Source organism: Centroberyx affinis, unplaced genomic scaffold, assembly GCF_046629955.1.
Source record: "Centroberyx affinis isolate AG114_WGS23_722 - 3 ecotype Tasmania unplaced genomic scaffold, CSIRO-AGI_Caff_v1 ptg002859l_1, whole genome shotgun sequence".
In the NCBI taxonomy this organism is placed as follows: Eukaryota; Metazoa; Chordata; class Actinopteri; order Beryciformes; family Berycidae; genus Centroberyx; species Centroberyx affinis.
Window position 1 is genome coordinate 1 of NW_027280994.1, and position 13,686 is coordinate 13,686.

A 13,686-nucleotide genomic window follows, 5' to 3' on the forward strand; every position below is an offset into this window, starting at 1 on the left:
ATCGCATTAATCTCCATAAGTACAAGCTGTTTTCGGTTACATGTGTTCTCCTGGGTTCCATGAAAGCACAGCATTGACATTCAGGTCATAGATCAGCCATTTACATAGAATATCCCATCAATAGTGAGCAATTAACCACGTCTGTGGGGATATATACAAAATCTCCTCTTACTGCAGTTTATCGAGTGGGAACATGCTTGGCATCTCCTGTAAGCTTACCTGATTAATATGTTTCAGCCGGCTCTGGGGGGGATTTAATCTGAATATTCCCAGTAGTAAACAGGTGAGTGTTGTCTGATATCTCACTGACAGGATGGCCAGGATTAAGCTGTATTTTAGAGCTGCGAATAAAAGAAGCAGGTCAACTATATAAATTAAATGTAACTAATTTCTGCTATTATTAAATAATGTAATTATTACAGTAATAACGAGAGGAGATATAAGTGGCTGTATAAATGGCTGGGTCTATTACAATCAAAGCAACTAAGCATAGTAGTCATATGCAAAAGTAAACTATCTTTATATAGAGATTATTTGAATTATTTAATGTGGATTACAAACGAGCATGCCTGACATCAAAGGCTTTCTTCAAGGTGCCGGACAGTGTTCTTTGTGCGGAGAGTTTAAACCCTTTGATTGCTTGCTTCTCTGAAAATGATGAACACAAAAGTCGATCTGTTTTTGTTGGGTCCACTCTGCAGGAGCTGGCTTCTCCATCAGATTTCCTTGAAGAGAAAACTCTGAAGCCCTCCTCTGATCCTTTTAATTAAATGAAAACTCAGTGGGTTACACACACAGGCAGGCAGCCACCCTGCACACACACCCATGCTCACACATACTCATGCATGCTCAGACAGACACACACACACACACACACACACACACACAATGATAGCCAATGTGGATCTCAATGGGGAGCTACAGCATCCAACTTTGCTATGTCCTCTTATGCAGTGCGATCACACACTTGGTTGACATGCAACAAGCTGCAGATCATGAGCATAAATAAGCAAGGGAATGTTTTACCTGAAAGGAAGAACATTAATTCAAAGACATCACACTAGTACTGAGAAGAAATGTTGCCTCATTAGTGTTACCCCACTGCTTTTACTGAGCAGTAGCGAGAACGAGAGAGAGAGAGAGAGAGAGAGAGAGAGAGGCTGTGTGCCATTCTTACTACACAGACATCAGTCTCCTGAGATCTCAGTTTGCCTCAGTGAGTAAAAAATACCCTGGATTATTATGGATTCATTGGGGTGACAATGGACTGAACGCAGATGGGTATGTCTGAATACCAGAACAGTTAGTGCCTCACTTCTTATAGAGTACATAATGCAGTACAAGAATCTGCCATTTCAAATGTTCACAATGAGCACATTTCTGCCAGGAAATGCAGCATTACTGTGGGTGGAAAGTGGAAATGTTCCACTTTTATCTTACTGAGCATAATACCGCTCATTCTGTGGAACATGAGGATGAGATTTGGAAAAGGAGAGGAGGTGAGGAGACAAGGACAGACATTATTTGGAGGACGGTTGGCCTGCCTGGTCTCATCCTACGTGATTGACAGATTGGTGCAATGGCCGCACTCGCACGAATGGCATCACACGCATTTCCCCAGAAATCTGTCTATCAGTGCTGTCTAAGCAGAGCGACAGCCATGACATCTAATCACAGGCGAGCTGGCACCTCATAACTCCTACCTAATGTGCTGCAGGTACAGAGGAGAGAAGGGGAGCACAGCAGACGCCACCACAAAGCTATTTATAGCGCTTTCTGAGGCCACCAGCAGGAAGTGGATCATACTGAAGGGTTAGGGAAGGTGTCACTACACTATATCACAACTCTCTCTGTTAGCATATAGGTCTTCGCTGTCAAGAATACACACCAAGAAGCCCCAGTATCACAGCACTGCGTTTCTCTGCGTTACACTGTGTTTTTCCTAACAAAATAATATAAAATGAGAGCAGATATGGTACATATACACGTACAAGATGATAATGAGTAATTTACATAATGTTGCTACAACATTATAATTACCTGGCAATTAAAGCAGCTCAAAAGCCTCATTATGGGGTGTCCTGGGGGCTGGTTGGACTGGGACACATACGGTGTGCTCACTCAAGCTCAAGTTTTAATCTGGCTATCAACCTGTATAGCATGTGGTCGCCTCTTGTTCAAATCACTGTCACTTGAAGCAGAATTGCCTCACAAATAATAATGAAAAAGCCTCGTTATACTGAGTAATCTCATAATACAAGATAATATTTTGATTTCTGAGTTTTAACGCAGTGACTTAAGACGGGATATGCTGTGATAGCAGACTCCTGGACAATGTTAAAAATTTGTTTTCCGTCATGTGTGATTTGTCACTTGTTCTTTTTGTCCTGCGGGAATTGCTGACACATTGGAAATGCACAAAGGAGCATAACAAGGACATGTGTCATACCTCACATACTTATTACGCTGGCAGTGACAACTGAGACAACCAGTCACTTCACCATACAGTACACCAGGCACTGAAGCTCACACTGCACACAGCCAGAGAACAGTAAAGAACCCTAAGTCTGTGCTAACATAATAAAAGATGGTGCACGGGAATAAAAATGTAGATGTGGATGTGCAGTGTAGGCCGGGGGGAGGTGTGTGTGTGTGTGTGTGTGTATGTGTGTGTGTGTGTGTGTGTGTGTGTGTGTGTGTGTGTGTGTGTGTGTGTGTGTGTGTGTGTGTGTGTGTGTGTGTAGGTGTGTGTGTGTGTGTAGGGGAGGGGTGGGTGTTTATGAATTGCAGACAATGAATGATGGAAACCCTCCCAAGGGTACAGGCCCCGAGCGCCGCTGCGGGGACTTGGGAACATGCCAGTCTCCCATGCCCTGTGAGATGCCAGTCTGGGTGGGCACCGTTCCGAATGGGTGCTCTCTTCTCCAGTATACACCGAGGGTCCCAGGGGAGCGTCTCCAGGCAGTGGCTGCTCCGGCACAGGGCTGGCTGGAATCTCAATCAGAGAGATGGAGGGAAAACAAAGTCCAAATATCCCCCCCGTGCTCCTCCATATTAATATGACACCGAGAAGAAATAGGCGGAGAGAGAAAAGTCGGAAAAATGCTCCTTTTATGTCGTGTCTTTTGGAAAAATAAAATGGTTGGACTGTAAAAAATGTGTCTTTATGATAGCTTTTGTGTTTTTCTTTCAGCTGATACATACCGTATGAGGGAATTATATTAATTAGTGGAAAATTACACAAATAGCATCGATTGGAACCCTAGGGAGGTTGAATTGAAAGAATTTCAACATCCCATTTAGAAATTATAAATAACTGTGTGATACCAGTGGAACATGGCTCTCTGCTTGCTTTCTTCCTGCTTACAACCTGTCTGTTTTCTTCTTCTCTCCTCTCACCCTCGCCTGCGCTGCAACAGGAGCTGCTGAAACCATGACAGGTACACTTTCTTTTGCTATCTGCTGTTCATTTGGCACTGTTTGTTTCTGTCTGTTCCTGCTGATTGACTGTCCATCCCTGTCAGTTTGTCTCTGCATTTTTCACATGAATGTTCATGGTTGGTGTTTTCTTCTTGCCGCTGCATGTTGTGCTGCATGAAATGGTATTGTGAGCTCTCGCAAGTAATTCTCAATTTTTTAACTGGTATTACTCTTCTTGAACTCTTCTTCTTGAAAAAAAAGAAAAACACCTGATAATTATATTATGTACGGGTCATACCGTGTCAGAAAATGACACAAACCTCATAATATTTCGACAGAAGAAAAGAAGAGAGCATTTTTTTACTGGTGGAACAGCCTTTTTTTTGCAGTCATGTTGGAGCATCATTAAACAAATGGGAACCCAAAACTTCTAAGAGCGCTCGTCTTTTGTGAAAAGACGGTCAAATTAGTGGGCAAGAATTTTTTGAAACCTCCCTATGCAAAGTGTCCATGGAAAATGGCACAGCACTAATTACGCCCTAAGACAGAGGCCTTTTCCTTGTGAACATCCTTAAAACAGCATTTCATCATGAGGATCAGGGTTTAATGACTGAGCAGGAGATAGAGACGTAGCTGTGAAAAGGGAGCATCAAGAGAAGCAGAGAGGGAAACTTTCATTGTTAATGACTGTCTATCGTCCTGGTTGTTCCTTGAAAGGACAAGGCTGTTCCAGACAGCAGTGACTCAGGGGAGAGGAACTGGGGGCTGGCTGTCCTGCTTTTTCACTGCCCCTTTCATGTCTTTTGATGTGAAAACAAGAGGGGAAAGTTCAAAGAGAGAGGGAACTTGATTCAAAAGGTGCCCGTTTCCTAACTCCTGATGGAGGAGCTGGTTTGATAATATTTCCTGATTTCGTCAACTTTTGTTGAAATTGGCTGGGCTTGGTGCTGTTTTGCATTTTGAGTACGGTTGATGAGCCTTCATGCCAGACACTTGGTGCCAGATTGTACATCCCCTCAGAGAGTGCACAGACTTTTGAAGGTCTGTATTTCCCTCTGACTGTTTCATTCAGTATGTTGTGATGCAGGAACAGGAGGGCAGCCATGTGTAGAGATACAGGCACTTTACTCTCCCAGACAGCTGCTGGAATGAGTGTGAATTTATCAGCCAGTCATCTGTGCCATGCCTCTGCCCACTCCCCCCCACTCCCCCATCCCACTCCCCCATCCCCACCCACCACCCAGAATTAATGACTGCCTCTCCTCATTTGCACCCAATCATGACCAGGATGCCGAGGCAATTGAAAATGTTTACTCCAATTGCGAAAACCCTCCATGTTCCACAAAGTGGCCTGTTTTCACTTTGATGGGATTGCTAATCACAGCGACGTTATTTATGTGTGTTTTGAATTGGAGATGAGCCTAGGCTGGGATATTGGAGGGGGACCAACCTTGCTTAGGGCTGCTAAACCTTATGGAGAATTTATCTATTGCATTCCCTTTCTCTCAGTCCAACAGATTGGGAGCAGAATAACCTTGCTTTGAGGCTGCTCTATGTTGCTGTTTTGACTGCCAAATATATTACTTTTACAGTGCAGAAATAAAACAGACATCAAAACACTTCACAGCGCTTTTGCCTCATCTTCTGTCATACTAGTATAAGTGTAGCAGAGCTGGTCGGGCTGCAACACACTCACTTTCATTACACACATAACATTTCAGCACACCGCATGATCATCATTTTGATTGGATGCTCATGATTCAGCTATACCTCACTTTATTTATGTTTTTCTCCAGAATTTAATCTCTCACACTATGTTCATGCGCATTCACCTGCATGTGGATAAAAACTGTATTAAAAACCTTTCTCGTATTAAACATTAATGGCTTGCAGTGTGTACTTTTTGCACATAATCTGTGTGTCTATTTTCACTTGTTACCCTCCGTGTGTCACGAACATGAACTGTGTGGCTGCAGTGTGGAATGAGATGGGTAGTTCATTGCATCAGACAGGTTCTGAGGAGCTTTCCTACACAGGAGGTTAATTTCTTATTGCTTGCCGCATTCACAGAGTTCATTTTGAATCATGTTAGTTTGGCTGTCTATTCCCATTATCACTATCTGAAAATGCAGGTGTTTTTTTTCCCCACTTTGTAAATGTCAGAATGCAATAGAGGTGTCTGACAACTCGGGCATGCAAATGTGCTTTTGATGTTTCCTTGGGGCTGTGGCTGAGAGTCTTGTTCCTCTGCTGGTGCGAATCTGAGGCATTTAAAAGCATCCTCCTTTCTCCTTACGCTTTTTTGACTCCTGCCAGATAAATATAGCACAAGGTGACTTTTGATTCTCTTCCTCCTTCACTTGGAAGACGGGAAACAAAGCCAGCCTCCTTTGTGAAAACCAGAGGGTTTAGGTGTAAGGTGTGTACGGTGTAAGTTACGACGATCGAGGTCCGGGTGCTGTCTGTGGCAACAATGCCAAATCACAGAGTGTGACTCAGTGGCTTACAGCACTTTTTATTCGTAGAGATACAGAACAGAACCGCTGAGCACACTGAGCACACATTGGTCACATGGAACCTCAGATGGAGGGCTCTGATAAAGCTTAACCATAAACAGCATCCAGCACCGACTCATCTCTCTCTCTCTCCTCTCTCTCTCTTCTGTCTCTTTCTCTCTGTTTAACTCCCCCTCTCCCCCCCCCCCCAGCCCCTCCCATATCTACTACCTTCCACTTTCTCTTATACTCTTTTTCTTTGTCTCTTTTTCTTCCTACCCTCTTCTTCTCTCTCCCTTCCTTCGTGGGCAGTGGAGCTTGCAGCCCATCTGGCACTGACTCACAGGGCCCACTCTGAGCTGGGGGAGATCAATAGTGACAAACATTGCACATGCCTCTTATATTAAAAGGATTAGACATGGCTGCAAATGGACAATCTAGTTTATATCTATAGGGTCTATTCGCGAATCTTTGCACAGCGTACGTGCTGACACACAGCCCCCCTGTTGTATGAAATGTAAATATTTGATGGGCTATAAATACCCAGATAGATATGCATGCATCTCATTTGAATTTTATTCTCTCTTCTCTGTTTGTCTGTGCTGCGAAGTCGAGGGTCAGAACCTGGCGGCCGATAACGTGTCGGTGATCGAGGGAGAAACGGCCACCATCAGCTGCAGAGTGAAGAACAACGACGACTCCGTCATCCAGCTGCTCAACCCCAACAGACAGACCATCTACTTCAAAGACGTTAGACGTAAGTGCCGCTATACCTCGGTCACACCGTCCATACCTTTCTTTCTCTGTGTATTACAACCACCGTCTTGTCCCCCATGTCATGTTTCAGGACCTCCTGTGCTAAAGAAATCTCCCTGGTTTTGACATTACTGTTAAAGGATCAGATACTGTATAATAAGGGATCAGTTATAGCCTTCAGTGATGGCTTTGGGTTAGAGTGTGTGTGTAAAAGGCATACTGTCTGTCCTTGACATTCTGGCCTTTTTACATAAGTCATTAAGCTTAGATTGGTTCAAGATTAATATGCGATAATACACAGTGCGGCCATAATGGGAATACTTTTGTGTCCTTGTCACTATTCGATTTTACGATAATCTCTTAGATTAGGATATTGAACATTATGATTATGCATGAGCATATGGGCTACTTCTACTTTGAACTGAAGTTTGTCTCTGCTTTTTACTTGTTTGTATCTGGGATCTGAGCCAGGATTCAAGGTGAGGAAGAAACACCCTTCGTTTCAGTCTATATTGCATCCCAGCTGTTATTTCACAAGTCCAGGTAGCAGGACGCGTGCTCCATTTTCTGGCTCGCAAACAGCATCAGGGGAGTTTCAGTACACATCTTTGTCATATTTGTACAAAATACCCAGAGCTGCCAGAAAACATGGCATAGAAGAATGGATGAACATATAGGCAATGTTATGTTATAGTATATCTTAGAAGTATTTACTCTGACTCATGTTGTGTTATATACTGTATGGATAAGGATGAGATGGAGAGTGAGGGTCATTTCAATTTACCTAAGTGAACACAAAGTGAGTAGCTAGGTCTTACATCCATCCAGGTTACAATCACTATTGGCTCAGTACTGTTTTTAGTTCAAACCAACCCTTTACAAGACCGGTTATACAGTCTTTCCACAAGGTTAAAACAACTTTTCCCTCTTCTTTCTTGATTTAGTCACTCCATGTGCCCTCACAAACATCATTTTGTCATTTCTCCACCTCATTCAATGCGATAACATCGTCAAAGCTCCTGTTTATCTCTAAATAGACCTGAATTTGTCTTAGATTTATGACAGGCAGCTAAAGACTTATTGGACTGCTGCCGCTGTTAGCGGAGCAGCGCTCAGGTAATGGGGCCTTGTGAACCCCATGGCAGCGCTATTCTAGGCTCTGTTCCTAAAGGACTGCCGGTTCTGCGGGGACCCCCCTCTGCCAGTGGCATTGTTACCTGTCAACAGGGCCTCTCTACACAGTGGCAGGTCTTTGTATATGAGGAGGTAAACAACAGCGACATACACAAGGAACTACAAGAACAGCGGCAGCCATAGAGACAGATATGCACACATATACTAAAACAGACTTGCAGTAGCGGGGAAGGTTCTGGCTGGTCAAATAAGCAAGTTTCTACCGCAAAAAATAGAAATGAATTATGCTACAAGTAGAGGCTGAGCAGCTCTTGATGGGATGAAACATTTATTCCACTAGATATGTGCTTGATGGCAAGCAATTTGGCAGTGTTGTTGTCTGTAATGGGTAGAATGAGCTTTTATCAGACAGCCAAGGTGGAACTCCATGTATGATGATGTAATATCACACCATTACTTATTCACTGTATATTTCCTCAGGACTTGTCTGACTTTGTGTTGCAAAGGTTTCGTCTTTGTAACCTCCACGGTCTTATGTAAGCAGCCTGCCAGTTATTAAACTGCCTCGTATAAACTAGATTCAGTGTCTTAGAAATGAAGGGTTTTCCTCCCTAGCAGGCGCTTTGACTCTCAAAGTGCATCAGTGTCATCATTTCCCTTTGAGGAAAGACTTCCAAAGAGCTCTCAAATTATAAGACAGTATTGGGGATGAGGTTTCATGTTGACGCTGCCCCAAGACCTTGGGTAATGATCAAGATGCTGACTGTGAGGCCTGACAGGAATAACTCCCTATGCTTTAGATACGGGCTGAATAGAGTTCGTTAGCTCGACAGATGCAGAGAGGACTTGATAAAGAAGGCAGGTCAAAACATCAAAAGGGCTCTCAATCAAATCAACTGAGGGTGTTTATGTAAAATAGTGCTTAGGGATGAGGGCTGACCCAAATGAAAAGCAGAGTGAAAAGTTTGAGAGATGGCTAACCTAGTTTGACGACATTAAAAGAAAATTCAGCCAATCTATACAGGCTTAAGTATACAGATACTTGGCTACTTTTGATTTAGACTCTCTGGCATCTAACCCTCTCTACCTCCTCACTGTGATTTAATTCATTATGTATGTTTGAATGCCTCTCCTTTTTCTGGAATATGTGAGTTTGATGCATCCACCCATGACCAGCAGCAGCCCATTTTAAGACTTCCTAGCTTGTTAGGAGTCCTCATGAGCACTCCTCACACTTTCCTGTCTTTGCGAGTGCTCTGTGGACTGTAAAGCTACTTTATAAATCAACTTGTATGAATCATTTTGAAACTCACTTTTCTTTTACTCAATTAAGGAGAAAGCCCACAAAAGGGCAGTGCTCTTTCTCTCTCTCTTTCTCTCTCTCCCTCTCGGTTGCTCTCTCTCTCTCACTTTCTCCTTGTCTCTCCTTTCTCTTCCTCCATTCCCTCTCTCTCATTCTCCCGCTCTCTCTCCCTCCCTGTTCTCTTCCACACCCACCTCCCTTTTCCCTTTTCCCTTTTCCCTTTTTCCTCTCCTCGCTCCTGTGTCTCACGTTTGTGTCTCTATACTCGGTATCCTCACTGTGTCTGTCTCGCATGTATCCCCACAGCTCTGAAGGACAGCCGGTTCCAGCTGGTGAATTTCTCTGACAACGAACTGCGGGTGTCTCTGTCCAACGTGTCACTCTCCGATGAGGGACGCTATGTGTGCCAGCTCTACACAGATCCTCCTCAGGAAGCCTACGCAGACATCACTGTCCTGGGTATGTGTGAGCATGCATGTGTGAGCATGCACACACACACACTCACACTTTTATTGTGTTTCCCTCCATTATAGATAGTGAATATGAAATAATAGTAATCTTTGATCCTGTTATCTTTAGCAACTGAAACAAAATGTCAGCCAATTAGGCTCTCGCAGTGCTCAACAGCATAACGAAAAGGAGCAGATGCTGAGACTGATGGCTCAGACCGTGTTGGTTTTGGCAGCTGTGTTGACTCTGTGAATCCTGGTGAATGTTGACTTGGCTGCTCCAAACGATTCCCTATTGAGAGTCAGCTGTGCCACACTTTGATGCTTTGGAGTGAAATTACTCTAGTTAAGCTTTATTATACATGCAGACATCCTGGGGGATTGAAAGGAATTAAGAACACTTTAAAGTAATTACTCTAGTTGTACAATTGAAACCTAGCTGAAGAATTTCTGAACGAAGGGTTGCATTGAAGAGTCCTTGAAATAAACACCCCACTGACTTTTTTTTTTTTTTTTTTTTTTGTCAAGTGTCTGAAGTTCAGCAAGTTGCATGCAGTGACTAATTCAAGGGGCAGGGGACAACTGTGCCTAATCCTATTTTGCATAGATATAATGGCCATGTAACTGTAGGTTTTTGAACTCCAGTTGGGGTCCTGACATAAATTTAGCATAGCAGAATATTTTGGTCTGTGTTTCTTTGTACACTACCAGTAAAAAGTTTGGACACACCACATTTTCTTAATTTTTACTATTTTCCACATTTTAGAATAGTAGTTAAAAACATCAAAACTATAACATAACATAAATGGAATTATGCAGTGACCAAAAAAGTGTTAAACAAATCAAACTATCTTTTATTTTAGATTCTTTAAAGTAGCCGCCCATTGCCTTGACGGAAAGGCGAATGCTTTGGAAAGAAATTCATACATAGGCATCAACTTCACTATTTATATTTGTCTAAGAAACAAATTTCAAGCATTTAAGCATAAGCCTTTAGATCAAACTGGCTTTAAGAGAATGAAATTATATAGTATATTGAATCAGGTGTGTCAAAACTTTTGACTGGTAGTGTATACATGCATGTCTTCCTGACTGTTGCTGTTGCTGTGGCTCAGTCCCGCCAGGCAGCCCAATCATCGAGAGCCGTGAGGATGTGGTCAGCGAGGGGAACGAGACCGAGCTCACCTGCACAGCCATGGGCAGCAAGCCAGCTGCCTCCATCAGATGGATGAAAGGAGAGGAAGAACTGACAGGTCAGTAGAATAACAGCCTCCCCCAGTTTGCTTCACACGCTCCAGGCCTGTCCACTTCCCTCGAAGTCCAGGTCTCTAGAGGGGCTTCTTCTGTGAGCAAAAATGTAGTTCTCTCCCTAAAACATTAATGTGTGTTGTACTTATTATGTTGATTGACATGTATAGGAGACACCATGGACGGTAATCATGTCCAGCATATACAGCGGAAAGATAGCTGTGTTTTCTTTCCGTAAAATCCCCTGTCCATTAGGCCGGGCTGCTCGCTCAGCCTGTTAATGATCATACCATGCACTCACAACTGCATGGGTTGGAATACAATTTAAAAAAAAAAGACTTGGTAAAATATTTGTCTTAAAAGCGTGGCCGTACATTAATTTTCATTTCACAGATGCCTGTTTGAATTTAAGTTGCTTAAATATTTACTGTGAATATTTTGTTTTATTTTACCTCTACTCGGGATGGAATTATATGGTTTTAAGACTAGAATTACTCTCAACCCTGAATCTAATTTATTTACCTTTGGCCATCTATACATGGTAAACATGGTTATGAACTCATATTTGCACATCTCATCTCCATTTCAGTGCCTTAGGCCTGCTGTGAGGTGCTGGAGACGGGGGTATATAATCTGGGGTGGTGAAAAATCCTTATTACCTCTCAGTTATGATTAGGGGTCATCAATTATTCATTATCTACTTATTGTACAGCAAGAAGGATATTCATTTTGGTCATATCATATTTACACAGTGTGGATATCTCTGGGCTTGTTGTCAAATTATATATGTATTAGAATGGAGAGGATTCATTTGGCATGTTGAGAGATGAAATATTTAGACAAGAGCGAATCTGAAGCTAAATGCCATCTGTGCCTCCAGTGTTCCCTACAGGAGTCGAAGTCAATTTCTGTTTATGAGATGTTGAGTCTTGTGTAGGGGAGGGAGAGACAACAGGATGGTTAGATCAGCGAAATGCCACTGACATGCTGAGCAGGGCTAATCCATAGTGGCAGTGGATACATAAAGAGAGCCAGAGAGTCATGTCCTCCTGTACCCCAGGAAACACAAATCACTTCTCATTACAGATGTGCTAAACAATTTATTAGCTCTCGCGCATATTGAGATTAAAAGGCACACATCCGTTTTATAGAATCACTGTGATCATGTATTTATCTTCTGTCTGTGCGTGGGCAAGCCAGCTATAGTGGAAGCAAAGAAGTAGTGCGGGCTAATATAAACACAGACTTTCAAATTGTCACAATTGGTTGTGCAACCATTTATCATGCTGGCAGGTACAGGACTGATGGGTTCAGGACTGGGAAAGACTCCCCGCAAGGTGGCTACAGTCCTTGTTAGCATAAATGACAACTGTAATATTATTTAAATGTAGTTGAGCCCAGCTCTTCTGCTAGGATCCTGACGAATATTTTTTTTTCACCTGTTGGTAAGTCAATATATTTAGATAAACACAGGAGAAAAACATTAGAAGGAACTTATTTGGATCCACCAAGAGAATTACATTTTTTTTTTCTCTTGCCTCTCAGGGATTCTATGATTTCTGCAATCTACTGCTTTCCCCTAAATGCCCAGATGTTGCCACAATCTGAAACCTTTTCAAGAGCTGAATTTGAAATTGTGGCTTTGAAAGGTTGAGTCGTGTTTGCAAATCTGTACTATATATAACAGTAATTTTCTTTTTTTTTTTTTTAACAGAAATAGTAATCATCATACTATAAAGCAAGGAATCTCTGTCTGTATGTGTGTCCTTCGCATATCTCGAGAACCGTTCGTCCGATCTACTTCACACTTGGCGGGTGTATTGCTGGGGACCCGAGGACGTGCAGTGTCGGAGTGGACACGCGACACGTTCAATATTAATAAACTTTGAATAAACAAGCGAACAGCGCTCTGTGCAGCAGCGGGGCTCAAAGCAAGCGACTGATAGCCTACGCCTATTTTGAACGGGCACTGCACTAGTAATAGTAATGAACTGTTTTCAGTTAAATCAAATCTGAATATTGAAAAACTGATTTTCAAAGTTGAGTTTTTAAAAAATCAAATGCCAGCATTCAATTTCACTGACAAATGCAGAACACATAAATCACATTCAGTCTATCTGGTGGCACAAATCTCACCCCCTACAAATGTACTGTTGAGTGAGATTAGCATGGTGAGTGTAAAAGAGATGAAATGTATTAAACTTTGATGGCAGAAATGTTATCTTATTGTAGCCTGCTATCCTAATAGTAATATCAATACTATAGTAATTTAGAAGCACTGTTATATCAGCTTGATCAGGAGCTGCTATGCATTATGCTAGCAGGCAGTCTTCTGACTTAGACTGGAGAGAGAGTCACCCTGAGAAGAGGCTACGTTTGATTGCGCCCGGATTGATCAGTGGTTGATGCTCACAAGAGCGTTTGATTTGACATCTCTGCTGCAACACTCAAGGCTCCTCTGCATTCAGATTTGCGTCCTTCCACGACCTGCTCCGCAGTTGTTTTCCTCATTTAGGTTTTGATGAAACTGATAATTGACAAGCATTCATTGACCTGTACAATAAATGTGGGTCTATGTGACTCAGATTTTTATTGCATAATTCAGAACTAACTTTCCCACCACCATATTTTCAGATATAACATATTTTATAAAATGAATCATTACCAATAGCTAAGCAGCGACTGATAAGAGAAATCTAATTAAAATGTATAATTTATTTTTTTTTATTGAGTGAGGATGCCCAGAAAGTATGGGCAGTGGCATTAATCTGAATAGCGTTACCATCGCACACAGCACTCCAGTTTAACTACAGATGTTTGGGATTAATTAATGTATATATTACAGTAATACTTGCAATGCATTTTTGAGTGAAATAGGATC

General features: G+C 42.3%; 1 protein-coding gene across 1 annotated transcript in view; it reads left to right on the plus strand.

The window, feature by feature from the left end:
* The first annotated feature begins 2,793 nt into the window (after positions 1–2,793).
* Positions 2,794–13,686, plus strand: part of cadm1b (cell adhesion molecule 1b) — a 29,801-nt gene continuing 18,908 nt past the window's right edge. Inside the window, 6 exon segments of the mRNA XM_071536339.1 lie at positions 2,794–2,875; positions 3,331–3,395; positions 3,398–3,440; positions 6,526–6,672; positions 9,415–9,567; positions 10,673–10,810. Coding sequence (XP_071392440.1) covers positions 2,794–2,875; positions 3,331–3,395; positions 3,398–3,440; positions 6,526–6,672; positions 9,415–9,567; positions 10,673–10,810 — 628 coding nt within the window.